The sequence below is a fragment of the Brienomyrus brachyistius genome, chromosome 3, assembly GCF_023856365.1.
Source record: "Brienomyrus brachyistius isolate T26 chromosome 3, BBRACH_0.4, whole genome shotgun sequence".
NCBI classification, from domain to species: Eukaryota; Metazoa; Chordata; class Actinopteri; order Osteoglossiformes; family Mormyridae; genus Brienomyrus; species Brienomyrus brachyistius.
In genome coordinates this window covers 5,925,439-5,947,682 of record NC_064535.1, presented here as the reverse complement: position 1 = coordinate 5,947,682, position 22,244 = coordinate 5,925,439, and the positions used below count along the sequence as shown (strand labels likewise).

Genomic DNA, 22,244 nt, shown 5'->3' with positions numbered 1-22,244 from the left:
AAACGGGTAGAACACCCCAAAACTGAAAAAAACATGTTTTAGAGGGGAATTGTGCTATTTATCCATCTAGGTTGTTGTGTTGGGAGTTGCTCATTTTTGGAGATATTGCCCGTAGAAATGTCGGTCTTCTCTCGAATATAATGGAAGTAAATGTCATTCTTTCTGTGGTGATTAAAACCATGCATTTGAAAATTCAACAGCAGTGTCTCTTTCCAGGAATCATGAACCGGTTATTGGAGATAATCCACAGATTTTGGAGCGAGCAGTTTGATATACGAACTGTGATTTTTCTACCGAACGCCGCACACCAATCGTATCACTGCGCGGAAGATGCTGCGCAGTGATACGATCAGGCAAATCTCTACATGTATCAGGAGGCAAAAAGTGTATCTTGGGGTTATAACAATTAAAGTTTATATTTGAGTTTTTCAAAAGCAGAGAGACAGGTGGATGATATATGTCAGCGCATCCAATGTCACGCTCAGAAAGGCTTCGTATTTGTACACTACAAGCAAATCATCAGGACTGCATATATCCAGCCTGTGCCACCTCAGCATTATACCTCTTCATTTTTAAATAATAGTTATCCTACTCTTTTTTAACGTAAATCAAAAAATCCAAAGCGAACAGCTTAATTGTTCAGCATACACTATTTCAATCTCCCTCCGATATACTTCCTGTGCACGTCAGCGATGTGTGACGTCCGCCGTGGTAAAAAGCACTTTCCTAGATAACGAAACCGAAACTTACCGAGCAACTCAGCAAGAAACGCAGCAGCTGTATCTTGGTACGTAAGTAAAAAAATGTGTGATCATGTACACGTATAATTCTTCTGGTGCGCGTGGTTTAAGTGCTTGATAAAGTTGTTGCTTAATTACACGAAAAGCATAAAATGTCATTTCGGTAAACATCCTGAAATCTGAACACTGTACATAACTGGGAGGTGTTCCACGAAGCAGAATTTCTCAGTTAGCTGGGTTAACTTAAGCTTGAAGTCATGATTGTCTAACAGGAATAATCCTATATAAAATCGTATTACTCTTAACGGTTTAAGTAGTTCAGCCTCAAAATGAACGCATTAAATCCTTTCGATGCTGTCCAGAATGAAGAGAGCAATAAAACGTATGTTTGCGCCGTGTTTTCCATTATGTGACATTTTGGTTTTGATGTTTTATAAACTATTTGTTTCAATTATGAAGTTTATAAAAACACCTTTTTAACAGGTTGCTTAGACTATGGACGGATCAAAGTACGTTGTGCAACTTAACCTGTTAGCTCAGAAAAATAATTTCAAGCTGTCCTTCGTGGAAAGCAGTGCGCCAGAAAGCAATGGAATGTAAGTCGAAACATTATTATTATTATAGGTATATACTTTGCCCGGTTTTGTTAGCGGTGTTGCTGTTGTTGTTTTTGTTTATTATTATTATCATCCAGGTTCATTGGAACAGTTGTGCTGAACAATGAAATGTATGCTGAGGGGCTGGGTCACTCTAAGAAGGAGGCGAGGCAAAATGCTGCAAAAAATGCATTAGAGAAACTATCGGGGGAGAACATCCAGCCCAGTGATTCTGTAAGCATGATCATTAGATACTGTGCTTAGCATGATTTAGCCATGAGTTGTTGATTAGCTTCCTGCCAGATCCTGCTTCAGGAAACCAACACAGAATCTGTGGACCAATTATGAAGAAATGCAGTGATTGGGTATATGGGTAATAGGTCTGCTGACGTATGTTTACTGTGCTGCCCTGCAGGTGACCAGCCAAACTGAGAATCTCCCACCTGTCAGCAATGGATCCTTCAAGTGGGCAAACTACACATGTTGGCTGAATGAACATGGTCAGAAGGAAAGGGTCAATGTAACCCCAAAAGAATCTACTAGAATTTTTCCAATCAACGCCACACAGTAACTATTCAGTCATTATCCAGTTGTTAGTTAATCTGCACAATAGAATGATGCGTGATTGGAGTGGCTGCAAATCTCTAGCCACACTCCCCCTGATAATCATTGTCATCCGCTGCCGTGGAATGCCGTGCATTTTTCACATCTGCTCACTTCTCTACTCTCTCTGTAGGTGTTGCAGGTTTGTCGTTGGTGACCGAGAGTTCCCTGAAGCCTACGGAAAAACTAGGAAGGAAGCCAAAGAGGAGGCAGCAAGACTGGTATATGAAGAGTTGAACCGAAAAGCAACCATGGACCAGGTAGAATATGGTCAAAATCCACATTGATACCATAGGTTTCACGTTGCTCTATACCAGTTTCCGGTGTAAGATGCAACATCATGCAGTCATTTGGACATGTGTGATAGTTTTTTCCTCCTTTTTTTAGTAGTACATTGAGTGTGGGTTTGGTCAAAAACTATAGCGGATCGTGGGCTGTCAGTGAGAATCCGCTTCATATTATTCTCATTTAAAGGAGGCAGACGAGCCTAGCATGAGACGAACCTGCAACGCAATGGACGAGCTGAGTTTGAGCACCACCGAGTCAACCATGGAGGCAAACTACATCGGTCTCTTAAACCAATACTGCCAGAGAAACAAACTGGTCCTCGATTTCAAACTACTGGACAAGAAAGGACCACCACACAATCCTCAGTATGTATCAAGCAGGCGAACGATATGGTAGAGGAAAAATAAACTGCAGTGAAATGGCCGAGCAGATCACACTGTATTTTTGAGGCTGTTCAGTATCATTGAAGAAAATAACACCGTTTATATTACAGATTTTTTTATAAGGCTTTCATTGGCAATACGGAGTACCCTGAAGGGAAGGGGAACAGCGCTAAGGAGGCGAAGCAGAACGCAGCACAACAGGCTTGGGATTCCCTTCAGGTAAAGCCGCCTCCACACTGTGTGTGTGTGTGTGTGTGTATACATACTCTATAGATATACACAAGCACACATAAACTAAGAACAGTTTCTAAACTGAACTTTTACACCTTCTGAAGTCCTGCCTTCAGGTTTCACCTCATATCTTGTGCTCTCGTTGACTATAGCTCATTTCCCACCACGACACCTCTCACACCTACAGGATTTGGAGTTACTGAAAAAGTCTAGATGTTTAGCATGCCAGATATCTGGCAGGTGTCCGCGATGCATCGGCACCTGCGTCAGGTCGTGTCTTCGAACAATTCGCACAAGGATCGAGAGCCGATTTGCCAGTGCCGATCAAACACCGTTTTGCCTCCAGTCTGGGAATTGTCGAGCGGAAAATCTGGGCTAAAATCGTGAAGTATGAACTTAGCTTACACAGCTTGGGGGGCTGGATCAGCACAGAGTGCGGGGTCTAAATCAAGGACCTGCCCAATTATATAAATATATAAATATGTAAAGCAAAAGGTCCTTGCAGCTCCAGTCTGCATTACAATCTGCACAGGGCAAGGGCAGCACACATGGACAAAAAAATTAATAAAAATTGGCTCACTGGAGTCGTAAGTCTACGGGTGACCAAGGGGTCAGTGCCCTGGATACAGATATCCGTTACATTCTGGTTATGTTCAGGCTCACATAATTTAAACTGAGGAGTGTATAATTATATATGCTGTACTAATTTTTGACATGTAACTATGGTTTCAAACAGAACCAGACTCCGTCACTGTTAAAGAGAAACCCATTCAGACTTGAAGACTCCGACTCTCCCACCTATGGTTCCCCTGTGTTACGGTGAGGATGTTCGATGATCCGACCTGTTACTGAGTCCCGACTTCTGGAGATGAGCGATCTGAAGCAGATTCTGCTTCTATTGTTGATTTCTGTGGCTAAAAAATGGAGTTCTATGACAGAAACAAATGAGGCTAAAATGTCCATGCGTACTACTTTAAGTTCTTGCTAAGAGAAATGTGTTTAAAAAGTGCTTCTGTGCCAGACTTTTCACAGAATTCCGTATTCGTGAATGATGCCTCAAGAGGAATTCAAGTGAGGGCAGGTTATTAACTATAAATTTACCCGCAGTGTTCCCCAAGATCGCACGGATTTGCAGAGCAGCAGAGAAAGCTCAGGAGGCATTGTGTTTCAGGATTCCTCTGATGTTCCAAGCCCAAAACTGGTGAGTTAAGGGAGTCAAAACTGAGGCCACCACTTTAAACAATTGGTGTCATTAAAAAAACTTGGTGCCTGTATACATTTTTGGACTAATATTGAGATTTTTGTGAATTTGCATATGGTTTTGTGAAGTTTGATTTAGGTAAATGTGATAACAGATGGGTGTGTGTTGAACCTTTTTCCCCCTTTTCACATGCAGGACACAACCCCTGTATCTAACAAGCCCAAAAGAAAGTAAATACTTTTTCTTCATCCCTTCGTTTACAAGCCACAGAATCGACTCTCCTAAAAGATTTGCTGTTCTAGAAAAAAAATCATATAAAACAATCCTGTCATTTACTGAATGTAAATTAGTCAAAAACATTTCCCCTTTTTTAGATTGGCTGTGACTTTTTCCCAACTACCATCAGGAAATAAGCAGGTATTCCTCATGTACAATACAGAGCCTTTTTACATTTATTTTGGAGACTCCCACACAATTGAGGAGAATTGATCACTTAATATAATGATAATCGTTAATGACAAAGTCATGAGGACAGAATCATCTTATCAGGGGATACAACAAAAAGACTCCCCCTCATTTAGAACATAAAGGCGATTTCTTAAATCACATCCCACTCGTGAAGCCAGTGGCTTTGGAATGTTATCGTATGTAGAGTGTATTTAATCTATATTTTAATTATACATTATATATATCCTCATTCTTAAAGGAATCCGGTTTGGGAGCACCGGTACAGAAGCCCCCCACGCAATCAAGGTCTGTGGGGTCCGGAACATTCCATGTCCAATCTGAAGGCAAATTCCAGATTGAGGAGTTCTACACAAAAGACAGCACTCTGCTCATATTATTAAAATAAAATTGTTGCTGCAAAGTGCCTGTAAATGATTTCCTTTTAATTTGCTCATTTTTTTTGTTTAAGGTTTTCGGAAGATTATGATACGATCTCAGATATTGGGAGCGGTGGTTTTGGCTGTGTTTTCAAGGCAAGGCGGAAACTGGAAAACCGTTTTTTTGCTGTGAAGAGGGTTGAGAGCAAGACGTAAGAAATGAGTTTTTCATGACAAAAATAGCTAGAGAAATTTTTATTTGCCTGTTCATGGTTATCAGGTGATGTGTGTATTAATTTATTTTTGTGTTCTCTTGCGGTTTTGAATTCTTAGAAAATCTCTCCGTGAAGTTTCTGCCTTGACACGTTTGCGGCATTCGAACATAGTTCAGTACTACACGTCTTGGGAAGAGGACGTCAGGTACTAATGGGAATCTTCGGAGAGCACCTCAAAGTATTAAAGCTGTACTTAAACCATCAGCGCGTCTCAGTGAACCAGTTTGGTGTTACATGAGTTTTCATGACATTAGAAGGCTTTATTGCACATTCTGTGATCTTTACAGTTCCTCTTGTTGGGTTATTCTTACAACCACCTGCTCGCTTAATTTATTCATGTGTTTGAAAACATTAAGCAACTAATGTGAAGTAATTTGCAGATTTACAGCATAAATAGCCCTGCAGCTATTAAGCTTCTGGTAGTAGCTACTCAAGAAACTTGAGTTTGCATGAATTTCTAATATACACACTGGAGAACCAAAACATTATGACCACCCACAGATCAATATTGGGGATTATCTCAAAACAATGGCGCTAATCAAGATCTCGGCAATGAACAGCCAGTTTTCATAGGCAGTCAGTTGGATGCAGGAGAAATGGGCAAGTGTAAAGATATGAGTGACTTTGATAAGAGACAAATTGATAGGCTTGGGGCCCATGGTGACCCTGAATGGGACAGGTGGTTACAGAAGATGGATGGATGGATGGATGGATGTGCTTCACCTGTCTTGAAATCACTAGTGATATATTGCATTTGTTGTATCATCTCATTTTTAAAATGTTTTTTTCTGTATTTGAGTGATTTTTCTTTTTCTTTGTCAGCGACACTGAAAAGTACCTCTACATCCAGATGGAGCTCTGTAAAAGTGACCTAAAAATGTGGATTGATGAACATAATGAAAGTCAGAAGTCCAGGCGAGTGAATGCCCTCGACATAGCCCAGCAGGTGGTTAATGGAGTGGAGTACATTCACAAAGAGGGATTCATCCACAGAGACCTGAAGGTACACAAGCAGAGTCACTGTAGAAGTCAAAGGCAGCAGATGCTTTATTGAATTATGTCTGTGAGATGAGGCTGATAATGATTGGCGTACTTTCTCCAGAGATTATTTAAGACCCTAAAATGACTTCCCTCCCCACCCAGCTGATTTTAATATACCCATCACCACCCCCTTCCTCAAATAATGTCCCCATTCCTCTCTCCCATCCCTGATCCCTGAGCACGTGGTTCCATTTGCCATCCCATCTTGGGGTCCCATGGCTTGTCAACACCTTCCCAAACTCTTCAGAATATAAACAGAATATGTTGCTGTTTTATGTTGCTGGTTTTAGAATATGTGTTATACCGTCTCATTGCTCCTTTTGAACAGGAACATCATGGGGGCTGTACCTCAATCCCCCCCCCCCCCAAATAAAAATTCACTTTCATTAAAATCATACCAACCTAGTAAAGGCCCCCCCCCCTTTTTTATTAATACGCCTATCTTTAAAAAAAAGGTGAGTCTCTGACTTTTGCCTACAGAGATGCCCCCCCCATCTCACTCTTAGACATTATTTATTTGAAAGTGAGCTTTTGTTAAACATCAAAGACCAATAAAGCACCTTGCTTATGTATATAATAGCAGTTTTACTCAATCTGGTTTCTTTTTTTATAGCCTGAAAATATATTATTTGATTTTGATGGAAAAGTAAAGATTGGAGACTTCGGTCTTGTGACATTTGATGAAAATTCCAGTGATGGTACCCAGCTGAAAAGGACGGAAAAAAAGGGGACAAGATCTTACATGAGCCCTGAGCAGGTAACCTGCTTTATAATCATTAGATTGGTTTGCAATATATTGCAATTATTCCATTAACCACACTGTTGAACCACCACTACACAGGTGTACATCTATTAAAATATACTGTTTACTGTGAAACAAGTGGATTTAGGGCCTTAATATAGCTAGACGTATTATGTAGTTTTAAGTGAAATGTAAATATTTGTGTTCCAGTAATTATTAACCATGAAAAATGTCTTGACAGATGGAAAGTAATGAATATGACAGGAAAGTTGACATATTTGCCTTGGGACTGATATACTTTGAACTGGTTTGGCCCATGAAAACACGAATGGAAAAGACTGATGTAAGTAACCTTAGGTACATGCTGATTAATTTCCTATCAAAAAGGATATACAACAAAATGTAGCCACCAAAGAAAATGTTTAATCGAAATGTATAAATTACAATTCAAAAATCTTAGTTATCTTTTGTGAATGAGTCAAGTCAGCCACTGTGGAAGGCTTAAGGCATTGACCTATAATTTTCTGGAGAATAACTAAGAAAAATAATGTTTCATGAGATTGCAGCTGATCCATTATTATTTTTTGATGCTATTTATGATTCGCAGTTGTGGCCGGGGATTCGAAATGAAAAAAAATTCCCAAAGGAATTTTCCAGTGAATACAGTGCTGAGGTAAATGATAGCTCACACAGTTTGGACCCTGAGGTAGCAAAAAATCTGTAAAGACACATACAGCTTGTGTCACTGCGGGTGTTTTTTAACACCGATGTGTCCTGTGTTTTATGTTTTAGCAAAAACTGATCGAAAAGATGTTGGCTCAAAAACCGTCGGACAGACCAGAGGCTTCGGAGATTGCAAGTGATCTGAAAAAACTCAGCACCGTCCTCCAAGGAAAAAACGAAGAACATCAAAAGAATATAACTTTCTGAGACAGGGATTTATTGCACCTGTTTCCCATTCTGTTTTTACCTAAATCACAGTCAATCCAGAATAACATTCAAGTGAATATATATGGGTGGGTTACGGGGACATTCAAGTATCAAACAATAATAGCTAATTTAGGCCACTCCTGCGGCCTTTACTACGAATCCGGCTTACTGGCTTATCGGGGTAACTTGTCGGATTTAAGGTACCACAGTTTAAATGGACTTGATATTCGTTCACTTACATGCCCAGACTACCTTAAATCTGACAAGTTACCCCGATAAGCCAGTAACCCTGCTTCCTAGTACAGGCCACTGGATTACAGATAAATAACAAAGTTATGAGGATAGAATCATGCTATCAGAGTCTACAATGCCAAGCTTGCCCTGTTTTACCAATGCACCACCTAGTGGCATTAGCATACAAATGCAAGCCTTTTAAATGTTATAATTTTTTAATAAGTTGGCTACCAGCACTTTATAAGAAAAGAACCTAAAAAATGAAAATACAGATTTAGGTTTGCCATGTATCATTAAGTGTCAAAGTCACTGCACAGTGGTTTACAGGATTGTGGTTCTTTATCTCATACGTAGGCATTTAATGTCCTGATATAAATGATGCATATGGACCAAGGCACATAAGTGAATTATATAGTTTTTTTTTTTAGTGGTTTTTAAAATGAAATTGTTAGTACAAGCGTTTTGACCTAAACATGTAAATTAATGTATAAAGTCTCCATTGCCAAGGGCTGTTGTCCAGCTAAATGTAAACCAGTAGAGAGCACAGAGTTTTAAAATATACTTTCATCCCTTCTCTTCTGCTTTCCCAACTTTAATGCTGTAAAACCGTTATTTTTTCTGTATTATTTTTCCTGTTAAAATGATGGTTTAGCACTTTAGGCAAACTATGCTATGGGATATGGCATTGACACTTCAGACATGAATTGAAAGTTTGTCATTGCGTTACAGACTATTTCATGGTTGTCTTATGTGATATTTTTTGTTAAACCATTCACATTGTCTTAATTCTCTTGTAGACATATGAACATCCGATCTAAACATCCAGCTTCCAATTGCTTCAGTCTCACAGAGAGCCTTGGGTATCTAAGGGGTGAATCTCAGTATCAAACGCAAAGATCGTACTTGTGGTCTTGGCAAGATCAGTCTGGCTAACTTGCCTCCCAAGAACGAACTTGGGCTTCAATGAATCATGGGATTTGTCTTGTTTGGCGAGGATACAGCTGATAAATAAATTGAGTTAAATTAACTGAAATTGATACAAGAGTATATTCAATGTTTAGGGCGGGGCAAGACCGACATTAGAGGATTGTACTGCTGTTCTTTTGAGTAATGGAAGATGACGTAAAGCAGCTTCACGAGAAGACAAGTATGGTCAAGTATACAAGGCACGAAAAAATCCAAACCTTAACAGAAAATAAGAGTATATTCAATGTTTAGGGCGGGGCAAGACCGACATTAGAGGATTTTTACCATCCTCTGTACTTCTGTTCTTTTGAGTAATAGAAGATGACGTAAAGCAGCTTCACGAGAAGACAAGTATGGTCAAGTATACAAGGCACGAAAAAATCCAAACCTTAACAGGAAATGTGTTCAGACAAACGTTTTCATTTATTTGGTCATAATGGTGAATTACAGCGACGAAACATTAATATACAGTACAGTAACCTTTCCGCATTGGTGTCATGATCCGGCATGTCCGTGTTTTGCCAGCAGAGGGTCATTGTAGCTGTCACAGCTGCTGTTCTCAATGTGCGCCCATCTCCTCTGATGCCAGGTAGATGTTGCTCTCTCTCTCTCTCCCCTGCGTTTAGACCCCTTGTCGTCCTTTGTTTTCCCGGTTTCGGTGCCTTAGCGTTAAATGAGGCCCCCATTTACCCCTCCTCTGGCTGTACCTGGGTCATGCTTCCCTCACGACATTTTTGTAGTGGAAATTTGACACCGTTAAGGGCAGACGTTTGGAAATTGGAGAGAAGAATGTGAAAATTTACAAATAAAACTTGTGCACCCCTAACCGCAACTATGGTTGGGTATCTTTTGGGTTTTTTTTCCGATACCAATGCTAAAATGATACTTTCAAAAGAGTGCCTGAATCAGAACTTTTAAGAACAAAAAAAAAAACTGAAAGAACGGCTTTTTTTAATTCTAAAGAAAATTTGAATTTAAAATTTAACAACAGGCCTAGGTTAATACCTTAAATACATAAATACAAAACTCATAAATTCACATAATAAATAAAGCCTAATTATATTTAATTAATGTACATTTTATTATAGGGCGCATCTGGTCCTTTCACGTGATCATAATGTTTAATGAGACGCCAAAAGAAAATAAATACATATTAAATATAGAACATTACGTATCATAAAATCTTTCGAGTTCATTATCAGAATTAAGCATGTACTGCTGGATTGCTCAAAATGCGTGTCAGGTATTTATATGTGTCAGGTGGGACATTACTGTACAATTCTGCCCTCAGAAGGTCGCAGGATTCTTTGCGGCATGTTGTATGTTGCGTAACATTGCCGTGCGTGGTGGATGCCTGTTGGACACGAACGAGGACACATTAGAGGACTTTAGAAGGCGTGATGCTGAACTGCATCTGCTGATGCCAACAAAGGAGTGTAAGGCAACAGCACGCGGAAGGAGGGATCAGCTGACAGAAGAGCTGATTCGTATGTAGCCTGGTAAGGAAACTAAATTGTGTAAATTGTGTGTGTGGAAAAATAACAGCCTACGACCTTTTATTTAAACACTTTAAAACACATTAAAACGGTGAACATGGCACATTACTTGTCACCAGTACACAGGTACTATAAATGTGAGTGAAATGCTTGCGTGCAAAGCCTCTCGAAGCAGCCGTAGTAAGACACGAATTAACAATCAAAATATAAGTATAATAAAACATGAAACATTTGACAAATCAATGTATGAGGCGAGCTGGTCAAATACAGTACCGTAATCATTAGAATTGTTGCTTATTAGATCTGAAATAATTACTAACACTCAGAATCAACTTGATCTTTTCACAGAAATCTGCAAGCCTCCTTTCTTCACATCACGCCCCAGGACTCACTGACAACAGCCTCCTGCAATCGCTGCAAAGAAGTGCTCTCCCAAAGCATTATATATAGTTATTATGCAGCATTTTTGACGGCGAACTTCTGCAGTTTAAGTATTTACGGTAGTGATTGATTCGTCTATGCATTATATAGGCTTTATTTTGTGGATAGTATGAAATTTAAAATAGCTCCACATTCAACATATTGTACATCCCACAATCTTGCGCATATCGATGGTATGACAGTGACGTTTCCATTAGTAGTGCCTGGGAGGCGGAAAATAGACAAGGAAACGCATCTGAAAGAGAAGGCAGGAATTACGTTTACTTAGAAACGAAACTAAGTGTCATCAAAATCGGAAGGAGTGCAGAACTATAGGTACGTTCAGTCACAGAATCACAGATCATTCTGGAAGCAGAAAGACACTGGGAAATCACAACAGTAAGTACATGCTGCGTGTTATTATTGCGGATCGTATTGAAGGTTTTAAGACCTCTGATTATTACCGTTGGACTGGATGCCTATGTTACTTTAGTGGTAGATTATGTTATTATATTGTGATCCAACCTTTATATCGGTATCATTATTAGAATATTAGCCAACGGTCTTTCTCTTGGTTTTAGAGCCAGTAATAAGTTGTATTTTGCGAAAGTAAAGATGTCTGTCAAATGCCGTTTATGATATTGACTCTTTACGGGTAAATTTTATATAAATTGCTACTATTGTAGACTCACTTAAGCGCAGGGAATGATGCGCCGCTCACGCCAAACTATAAGCACTTAATCTAAACTTTTCATGAAAGTTCGGTATTTCTGATGTACGCGTCTACTCGGGTTTGCTCGCAGAGACTCGGAATCTGTATTGGGAACCGTGGGGAACCGCAGTTCAGTTTACACGATTTAACTGAAGCAAGCGAAGGCTGAGCGCCTGACAAATGAATGTGCCCACTTACCCTTTGATGTTACATTTCCCCTTTCCTATAAAATCTATTAGCACAGTGAAATGATGCTGTGTAATATGGTCTAATTACATTTAAATTTTCGAAAGGACTTATCCTATATTCTCTGCCGCATTTTGTTTTACAGGCAGCTGCTTGGTGTACAAAAAAAAAACCTTGTGAATTGTCTAATGCACCGTTTTCCAAGAAGCACAATAAGAAAGTAATATAATAGACACACACATATATATATACATATATATATAGATGGCTAATAATATGCATGGCGGAGGAAATTTGGAGGAGCGAGTACGTAGCTTTTTAAAGAGCAAGGGAGATGGAGCCAGGGAGCCTGCACTGGCAATCGCCAAAGCCTTGGGTCTGAAAACAGCCAAAGACATAAACCCTACTCTCTATGACCTGCACAAGGGAGGGCAGCTGTACAGGACAAACGGGAACCCACCACTCTGGTCCCTGGATGGAGCAAACTTACATGACTCGGTGCCAGCACAATTAGAGCTAAAGATTAAAGACATACTCAGGTCACAAGGGGGCGACGGGTGGCTGCACATCCGGGACATCATTAAGATGCTGAACCAACCAAAGCCAACCATTAACAGTCACCTGTATGCAATGAAAGGCAGGGGTGAACTGGAACAAAAGGGGAAGCAGTGGAGGTACAAAGATGGCGGCGATAATCCTGGACACAACTGGAGGTATGATGAGAGTTTATAAAGTTATGAGTTTGGCAAACATGCCTGTGACCCGCTGCATTCATGTTGTGACAGTGTTGTTGCTCACGCTAAACATTGTGAATTTCAGAATTACACATCTAAGGTGCTGTTAGACAGCTTCCATAACCGATTACCCAGCACACCTCACAACAAACAAACACACAAACAAACAAACACACACACACCTCAATTCCCTTAACCAAAGGAAGCCAGAGTACCTTGAGAAAATACATAAAAGTTCCATCGCCAACTCTGTAATTGCTGCTTAACCAGTATACATACAGTACTATGCAAAAGTCTTAGACAGTCAAAGAAAATGATGTTTAAGTAAATATTCAAGTTCGTGTAAAACTATGACATTAAGTCTGACAAACTGTGTTATCTTCAAAAGTGTAGGTTTGGTTTCAGCAGTAGTAGGGACTACATCATGGATATCCATGGATGGATGGATGGATGACTGGGGTGCCCTTGAGGAGACGTCTGGGAATAGTAGAAATTTTGGTTTATTTTCATTGTTACTCTTAATCTGCATAAGTTCTAATGTTAAATTGTGTTTTTTTTTTCTTCAGAGTAAGTAGATATACACTTACTGCCAGATAAATAGCCTTAAAGAAAAGTAAAACCATTTTCTTTAACTGCTTAAGACTTTTGCACAGTACTGTGTACTTATGTATATATGAGGGCTGTCAGTCGATTAAAAAAAACGAATCTTACATTTTGCAATGAAGTAATCATGATTAAAAGCTTCTTTGACTAAAAAGCTTGTTGCAATGCATATTTAAATGCAAAATCAATCACCAGAGTAATGTAAAATAATCACAAAGGATGTGTATTACAGACACCATTGTTTAATAACATCTTTAAACACAGAACTGCACATAGAACTGTGAAGTTGTAGAAAGAAAACTCGGGGTGAATAGGATGAGTTTCACTGCATCCATGTTATAAGTCAGACCTTTAATGCTTTTGATGGACTCGGGGTCCCTACTGTTTGGTGAAAGGTGTTTATGTCATGAAAACCAAAGGAAGATGCAGAGAATCTGGGAGAAATTACATCACTTATTCTTTTCTAATTATATATAATTATATGGTGTGTGTCCAATTTGAGGACTCTGTTAATGCACGTCTTGTTTTAATACATTACTAGGAAACAAATCATGTAAATCTATCTTTTCAGGTCTTTAGAGGAGTTCTCAGCCATAGAGAGACTTGGTTGGGGAGGTTTTGGTTCGGTCTACAAAGTTAAGCACAAAGTTGATGGTAAATTGTATGCGGTAAAGATGACCAAGTACAAAGGGTAAGTAGTTACTTTTAAAATATTTAAAAAGCCTGTTGAACAACCAATGATAATCTGAAAAAGTGATTAATTCACAGTCGTCAAAGACTTAACTCTCTTTGGGTCAAATTAAGCCGAGTCACTATGGAATTAGTTGTGCCAGTTCTGCTTGCTTTAGTTATCCAAATCTCTGAAGGAATTCACTTTCCCTCAGAGACCGTGAAAAACGTGAAGTGGAGACACTGGCCAATCTGGATCATCCAAACATCGTGCGTTACTACACGTCATGGATTGGCCCCCGTTACCGGCCCGACAAATCAAGCAGCGAGGGTACAAGGTAAAACTATTTTACTTCAGTGTTCAATTCCGCTTTAAGATGTAGTCCTACAAACTAGACTTTCTGTTCTAGAATATTCATTTTCATTCCAATGCACAGAGACCCAGAACTGACTTTAATTCCATATCCTGCAGTGAAAGCCAGGAAGGTTCTGAAAGCGTGATATTTGAGAGTGAAAAAGCTTCATTCTCCATTCATAGTGATGGTAATAAAAAGGAGGAAATTGAAGAAGTGGAATCAGGGCTGGCAGACATCTGCATCACCTCCAGGTAAGATATAGTTATATCTCCATTCATATCCTTTCCCCATTACCGGTTTGATGGTCAGACACCCATGAAGGCATGACTTCAGGTACCATCCACACTTTCACAGTGATCCTCCCTCTGGCAACACTGACAAATCTGGACAACGAAACAATACTGCCTGCAATATGTTCCTCTACATCAAGATGGAGCTCTGTACTGGGGGCTCGTTGAATGACTGGTTTAGAAAAGGAGGAGCTGAACGGACCAAAGAAGAAGCTATGAAGGTGTTTCAGCAAATTGTCCAGGGGGTGGAGTACATTCACTCCAGGAATCTTATTCACAGGGATCTGAAGGTACATGCCAAGATATACTCATCCACATCGTCTCCTTCCACCGGATGTAGTCAGTCTCCCAGTTGCACTTATCAAATTGTATCATTACCCGGCCTATTAGGCATTTCAGTATTTTACATCCAAGACCTTCATGCCTGCAACCATGTTACTTTCAGACAAACTGATCTGACTACTTACTTATTGTACTTCATGTTAAAAGTTCAAGCGAACTGTTGGATGTTTGTATAATTTTGTGCTTTCCCATTTCCAGCCAGACAACATACTCTTCAGTCAAGATAACATTGTGAAGATAGGAGATTTTGGCCTTGCAACAATGACATGTGATCAATCTGGTAAACCTATTGAGAGGACAAAGGGAAGAGGCACCAAGACTTACATGAGCCCTGAACAGGTAATAAATGCAACATCACCCTATTCCTTCAGTTCCCTGTAGGGGTCACCAGTGTCACCATGTGACACGTCATGATCAGAGTGTGTAGTCACCGTGCAGTGTTCTGTTATTCTGATGAGCTTCCAAAGGTGCTGCAGGTCCCATTTTTAAATCCATGTTGACAGGAAAAACAATCTGAGTATGATGAAAAAACAGATATCTTTCCCCTGGGACTGATTTTCTTTGAGCTTCTTTGGAAGATGAAGACAGGAGCAGAAAGAGCAAAGGCAAGTGTATAGTGCTTCTCAAGTATATCAAAATGATTGGTTTTCTGTAAAATAGAAGTATAAAAGATTTGTTTTCTAAATGCCACATCACTGTCAATACTGCAGCTCTGGGACGACCTGCGGGAAGGAAAATTCCCGGATGCGTTCACTGAGAAGTTCATTTACGAGGTGCGTGATGTCGACTTTCCTAAACCGGCTTCCTGATTCACTTTCCTGAAAGTGCAAAACCTGTGTCCAGTTAAAGGTTTAATTAATGGTGATTTTACTTTTTCAGTTCTCTTTGAGTAATCTTAATTTTCAATACACCGCACACAATGTCAAAATGATTTGAGCCCGCTCTCCCGATTCACTGTGCCTTGCACAATTTTTGGGAAGATGTTCAGATATATATAGTACCAGGCAAAAGGTTTGGACACATCTACCCATATAAAGGTTTATCTGTACTATTCTCTACACTTTAGAATAATTTCAAAGACATAAAAACTATGAAATTACACATATGGAATTATGCACTGACCAAATAGCATTAATTAAAATATATATACAGTTAGAGGGGGCAGCTCTATGCGTTGTGACTCAGAATGTTGCCGGTTCAAATCCCTGGATCAGCAGAGTGATCCCACTATTGGGCCCTTGAGCAAGGCCCTTAACCCCAATTTCTCCAGGGACTGGCTGACACTACATATTCCTCTAAGCCAGTTCTATGAGGTGGCCTCCTGGGATGCTTTTCCACCTGTCCTGAAGGAGGTCCTACTTATGCTGAGCACTCATTGGCCGCTTTTCCTTCACAATCTGGTCAAACTCCTCCAAAACCATCTCCAGTGTGTTTCGGTCAGGTGACCAGGTCACGTGATGTCACACTATCACTGTCCTCTGCAGGTGGCTTGGCGCGTCCAAACTTTTGACTGGCACTGTATGCTTTTGTTTATTGCAGAGTTCAGACATCGAACGCATGCTTTCTGTGAGCCCTGAAAGCAGACCTCCTGCCTCCGAAATCAAGATGTTCCTTGACAGACCACAACAGACCCAAGGCCTACAGAAAGCCAAGAACAAAACAGCCTGATTTGGGCATTACTGGCTTCTCCAGTACTACTGAAGACCAAATGATGATAATGTTTTCGGTTTTGGAAAGTTATTATGAGAAACTCTCCTGTTCACACTCGAACATACAGCTCTGGAAACAATTAAAAGACCACAGCAAAATTTTAGTTTCATAATTTATGGGTATGTACCTGTGTAAAATATACATTTTTTTGTAAACTCCAGCCGGGCTCTTCCCAGCTTCTCATTGATGAAGGCCTCCTTCCTTGCTTTATAGGTCTTCAGTCCTGCTTCTAGGAGCTTCATACGAACTTCTCCTAGCAGTGCACTTCACTCTACTTAATGTTTCCCATTCCTTTTGAAGATCACTTGAGGTCATCCTCCAATATATGAGGCACTGCTAGATAAGTTGATGGTCATCTCTGGCATTAGAAAAGTTACTTCTGCCCTTTACCTGGTGCTTTCTGGTCGTTCCCAGTACCTCCTCCTTCACCTTGTTCTGGTGTACTGCCGTCTTAGAAACTTTGAGCCTGGAAGCGGCCTGCCTCACAGTGTAGCCTTCTGCCAGCAGAACCAGGGTTAAACCAGGATTAAAAAAATGTAGATTTTTTAAAAAATAATATAGAGTGGTCTCTTAATTTTTTCCAGAGCTGTATAGATATTTTCTTAGAAGTACAAAGGGACCTTTTGTCATGTTGCTGAGCCAGAGAAAGGCTCTGTGGGTAAAGCCAGCTGTCAATTCTAACCCTAAATGCAGCGTCTGTGCTGTACCTGTGATTGTCATAATCAGGTGTGTTGGGAGGGAGCAAAAATGTGGACAGTCTGGGGTCCCCGAAGACTGAGTTAAGAAACACTGGTCTAGTACTTGCACTTACCCCTATTTCGCTCCTTCACTGTATTCTTGTAATAAACTGTCCCACATGGATGTTGCTTTGGACACAAGCATCTAATGAACTGGATGTCAAATAATTACCACTGATATGTTACTATACACAGATGGTTTGTACTGTGATTTAACTCAGCTTATACATCACCGGTACTGTACAAGACTGTACTGACAGCAACATTTTGTTACTTGTAGAAATTATCTGCCAGAAACGAGGTGTACCTACTTACCTGCTTTCGGGTTAATTACTTTGCGTTCTTTTAACTTGGAAACGTATTTGCCTCTCCAATGTTGTCAAGTGCGTTTCAGATCTGGAGGTATGTTTTCTATAAAGATGAATATATTTGAAATTCCCAGAATGTGTGAGTGACTAATTACAGCTGGAGTGTGGAACTTTATGGATTATACCTAAGACTATATTCCCGCAGTTAGGTTAACAGGTGTATCTAAACTGCCCATAGACTGCCAGTGAATGCCCTGCCTTGTGCCATCTGCTTCCTTGGATTGGCTCCAGGCTTATGACCCTGTACCAGTAGTGGTTGCATGGGTGTTTTAAACTGAATTCAATGGTTATAACAGTATATAGCCTTAAGACCGGTGAAGCAGAACTTGCTTCAATGGATAATTGAAAAGTCTTCAGAAACGCACCTCTTAAACCAGGGCTCTTTAAATCTGCAGCTCGATTCCAAATCCAGGCCTCGTTTTCAGTTCTCCCAGGTTGTTAGCTTAATAAACACTGATTCTTATTGGTCAGAGGCTTTACACCTTGGCTCACAGGTAAAGGAGGACTGGAAAATCAGCAGTGCTGCAGGACCGTGATTTGAATAGTTCTCAAACTATGAACATCGGGTTTATTTTCCCCTTATTAACTAGGATAACACCAGACCTAATCCACCAAGACTGGCCTACAATCATACAAAATGATTATTAAAATGTCTGTATAATTAATATATAGGTAAACTGAATACGACCCGTCTTTATGGCTCGATCGACGCGACCCACATTGCCTTCTGCAGCCAAGGGTTTGACGACACGTCACCATGAAGGGGGTATTTAGGCCTGACACGCCGCTTTGGGGGACTTGCAGCCTCTACCAAGATATCTGGTGGTAAGGAGGTGAAGATCGGTACGTGAACCGCCATTCAGCATGCCTTCCGTGAGACGCGCCGAGCGATTAAAGCCCTTCAAGCAGCGGAAAAGCTTCGGTAAGGATTCCGGAGGAAAACACTCCCGTCCGATAGAAATGTTCACATTCATACTGACGTATTGCCAGTTTCAATCAAATGCGTTTTATGTGATTTGTTTTCTGCTCCATTGCAAATAGTTGCACGAAAGCACGAGGTGGCCGGGATCCGGGCGAAATTTCCCACCAAGATCCCAGTAAGGCGAAACACCCCCGCTGACTCTGCCTGTTTATTCTTAATCGCTAAAATGTCCCATGTTCCAGGTAATTCTTGAAAGATACCAAAAAGAAAAGTACCTACCGTCACTGGACAAGACGAAATTTCTGGTCCCAGAAGAACTGACATTAAGCCAGTTCATTACCGTCATAAGGTGAGGACTTGGTGGATGGTGCTCCGCTCCATCTTTGGCAAAGGTGACGCCAGTTTAAAATCCTGTTTCATAGCCCTGACTGGATTTTTTTTTCCCCCCCTTCCAATTTTTTTTTTTTATTTATAGGATTTTTTTAAAAAAACGTGGATCAGTAAAATCATTAGTGCATCTTGGGGTTTTGCGGACACGAATGACCTATGGACCTCACCTGAGTTGGCGAAAAGCCAAAGTTTTAGGCTCGCATAACTTATTTGCTCCGTTTTGCAGAAACCGGCTGTATCTTGTGCCAAGACAAGCGTTCTATCTGCTGATTAACAATAGCGGGATGTCTAGCATGTCCCTCACCATGGCGGAGATCTACAAGGACCACAAGGATGAGGATGGGTTCCTCTACATGACTTATGCTTCTCAGGAGATGTTCGGCTTCCCAGGGGCACCTTGCCCCCGGGGGACAGTTACACGGTGACCAGCCTCCCCGTCATCTCGCCTACCGCTGAAGAATGGTGCCTTCCTTTTAAAGCATGCATGTACGTTTGGCAGGTCCAAGAGAGAGCGTATTTGCATGTTGTATAACGAAGAATTTTAGTCTAAGCTGTCACATTTTAAAAAATATAAAATACAGAAGAATAAATTTGTAACTTTTTAAGTGTTGTTGCCTTTTCCATGAAAGCACGCGCATGCTGGCTCCACATGCTGATTTGACTGTATATAGGATAGTTACTGGGCCAGCAAACTCTAGAAACAAGTGGTCTAAACGACCATTTAGCTTGGACAACTAATCGATCAGTAAGAGCGATCTGAGCCGAGCCTTTGCCGTTTTATGCAGTCAGGCTACCTATAGTTCATTGCATACAGAAAGGGACAAGTCAATGCTAATGAGCTTTTGTGTTGGGTAGTGCTAGTGATTAAAAGGAGTGCGAGTACAAAAGGGTTCTTCTCATGATTCCATAACTTTACATGTACTGGGATCCCGTCTTGTGCACGTGACTGTCAAGAGGGGGATTTGCTCAATTTCAAGCCGCAGCCATGTGTTCCTCTAGTCAACAGCAGATGTCGCTGCAGACCAACAAGAACGATAGGAGCCCAGCTCTCTAGTTGCTCCGAGAGGTTGAGTCCATTTCTGTTCCCTCGGTCTTCACTCAAGCTTCGGATATTTGTACTTTTTTTTTTTTTTTTTTTTCGGCGGCGACGCTGTGTTTATTCCCATATAAAATATTGTTGATCATTAAAATCCACTTTAAATTGAATGTGACTTAAATGATCAAAAAGTTTAAGGAAGTTTTGACTTTTGTGATTCATGAAGAGATTTTATGTTGTTGCTCGTAACAATGGTCGCCAGTCGGAGCTGTTGAGCTATTTCTCAGGTCTTAGAAAGTGACTACAGTCAAGCTGTTTGTCCAACTGCGGAGAGGGACCAATTCACCAGTAACACAGCTTGACATTTACTCACTGTTGCAAAGGATGGAATGTATTTACAAGGATGTAAAAAATAGCAATACTGGAAGGTTGCTTTGGGATTTAAACTTGTGCGATGGAACAGCACACAGTCCCTTAAACCGGCAGCTCAGGGCGAAGTCTATGGAAAGATGTCATCGAAAAGACTCACTCTGAGACAGGGAGCCCTTTGCAGGACCTCTAGCGGGTGGCAGAGAGATCACACTAGAGCATTCACCGGGACAGCAGATGGAGATGCATGTATCTCCTGTGACGTTAATGACCTTGGACCTGCTGTATGAGATCCTTTCCTGTCCTTTCTGACCTGGCAGGAAATGGGATTTATTTCCCCAAATAACTATCAGTGCAATGAAATTTGGGGGTTGGCACCGGTTGGTGTTGGGGTCTACTCTCATTTGCAGGGGGCGGGCAGTTTGACACCCCGTGTCAGAGTGAGATCTTTATACGACCCTCTATATGTGCGCACACACACACATACACACACCTGCAACAGCATGTCCATTAGACCCCATCACACTTAACGAATCAGAAGTAAATGTCCTTACCCCCCCCATATGTCTGTGTTAACTGGGCATGTAGCGCAATCAATGCTGGGCAAAGCTGGTGAGCCCCTGAAAAACGACAGCATATAAACAGTGCCCCCCCCCCCCCATCCGAAAGGATATGGTCCACCGCATAGCTGCCTTGCAATATAAATCTCAGTGGCTGCAGCCATTTCTAAAGGGGTGTTTTGCTTTTTGTTTTCATTTCAGGACTCAACGGGTCGCCTTATCCTTCGCTTTTTACAGCTGTCACGCATCCCCCCCCGCCCACCCCCACCCCTGGGACAAAGCGCTTAAGTTGGGAACATTTTCAAAGCAATATCTTGCCGCCATTGTTTTTATAGTTGTTTTGTTTTGCTGGACGAGCATCAGGCCGGATGAGGTCCTGGCTGGGATGTGTGTCCCAGATCCCTGTGTCTGTGTTCCCTCCGTTTGAGACGGCTTCTCTTCCTGGAGGACCCTACCGGCCCGGAGAGAGGAGAACGTGCAGGAGGCAGAGTGTGTGATGAAGGAGTGTGACAGAGAAGGCCCAGGGGCCCACAGCTGCCCTGATTGGCTCGCATACGGCAAAACACGGTCATGACTTCCATCTTCCAGCCATTTCCCTGTATATAATTAGACAGGCTGCAGATTTGCCATGGAGCAGCATTCACAGCCCCATTCGGCACAGTCCGTGAAAGACGTACGCCGCGCAACACTGCATCCCTCTTCTCAAACATGCACTCCATGCTTGGTAGATGCTCACCCCCTACCTTGATAAAAAATAAAGCAGAACACGGGTAATTCCCATCCGCCCCCATCACCTGAGGAGCAGCTGAAATCGATCGAGCTGCATTCGGGACTAGCTTTAATTGAGTCCTCCCCTGCTCCAGTTAATTCATCATTAATATTTATACGCTTTAATTAACTTTAAAAACTCTCAGTGTAGTGCGTGCCCTTCCTAACAAAACTGGGTCCAATCAGTAATGCATAAGGGGGGAATCACAGCAGTGCCGAGAGGCCGGAGGAACATACCGGACGACACAAGCAGTGTTTAAAGCATCTGTTCATTCCTACGAATCTTTAAACGTTTCTTATTATGACTTATGTATGTCATAAAGGCTTAACTGGTCGAATAGGACATAAAAGCCCCTTGCTGGGAACCCCTTGGTCCAGAGGCATTTTTTTTGGATCTGATCTGATGTAACCTTGTGAGTGAGAAGCTTCTGTTCCACTTGGCAACGATGGAGGTCCCTGTGACCAACATCCTTCCCTTGGCAGCCAGGTTTAACCAGGCCCCAGAGTCTGGTAAATTCACCT

General features: G+C 41.2%; 2 protein-coding genes across 2 annotated transcripts; both read left to right on the top strand.

Annotated features, from left to right (window-relative positions):
- Positions 1–683: 683 nt before the first annotated feature.
- On the top strand, positions 684–17,744 carry LOC125738600 (uncharacterized). Its single transcript, XM_049007756.1, has 28 exons — positions 684–787; positions 1,224–1,336; positions 1,435–1,570; positions 1,752–1,903; positions 2,073–2,199; positions 2,414–2,592; positions 2,721–2,829; positions 3,578–3,660; positions 3,949–4,042; positions 4,238–4,272; positions 4,417–4,459; positions 4,749–4,795; positions 4,959–5,078; positions 5,200–5,286; positions 5,964–6,144; positions 6,796–6,939; positions 7,166–7,267; positions 7,532–7,597; positions 7,717–7,851; positions 12,133–12,581; positions 13,777–13,896; positions 14,090–14,212; positions 14,347–14,481; positions 14,585–14,810; positions 15,061–15,201; positions 15,366–15,467; positions 15,573–15,635; positions 16,402–17,744. Exons 2-28 carry the CDS (start codon positions 1,236–1,238, stop codon positions 16,528–16,530), a joined length of 3,429 nt encoding a protein of 1,142 aa, XP_048863713.1. The 5' UTR covers positions 684–787; positions 1,224–1,235; the 3' UTR covers positions 16,531–17,744.
- Positions 17,745–18,225: 481 nt separating this feature from the next.
- LOC125738511 (microtubule-associated proteins 1A/1B light chain 3C-like) lies at positions 18,226–19,594 on the top strand. The gene is made up of 4 exons (XM_049007521.1): positions 18,226–18,599; positions 18,719–18,774; positions 18,842–18,948; positions 19,216–19,594. The coding sequence occupies exons 1-4, from the start codon at positions 18,542–18,544 to the stop codon at positions 19,412–19,414; spliced, it is 420 nt and encodes a 139-aa protein (XP_048863478.1). The 5' UTR covers positions 18,226–18,541; the 3' UTR covers positions 19,415–19,594.
- The last annotated feature ends 2,650 nt before the right edge of the window (positions 19,595–22,244 follow it).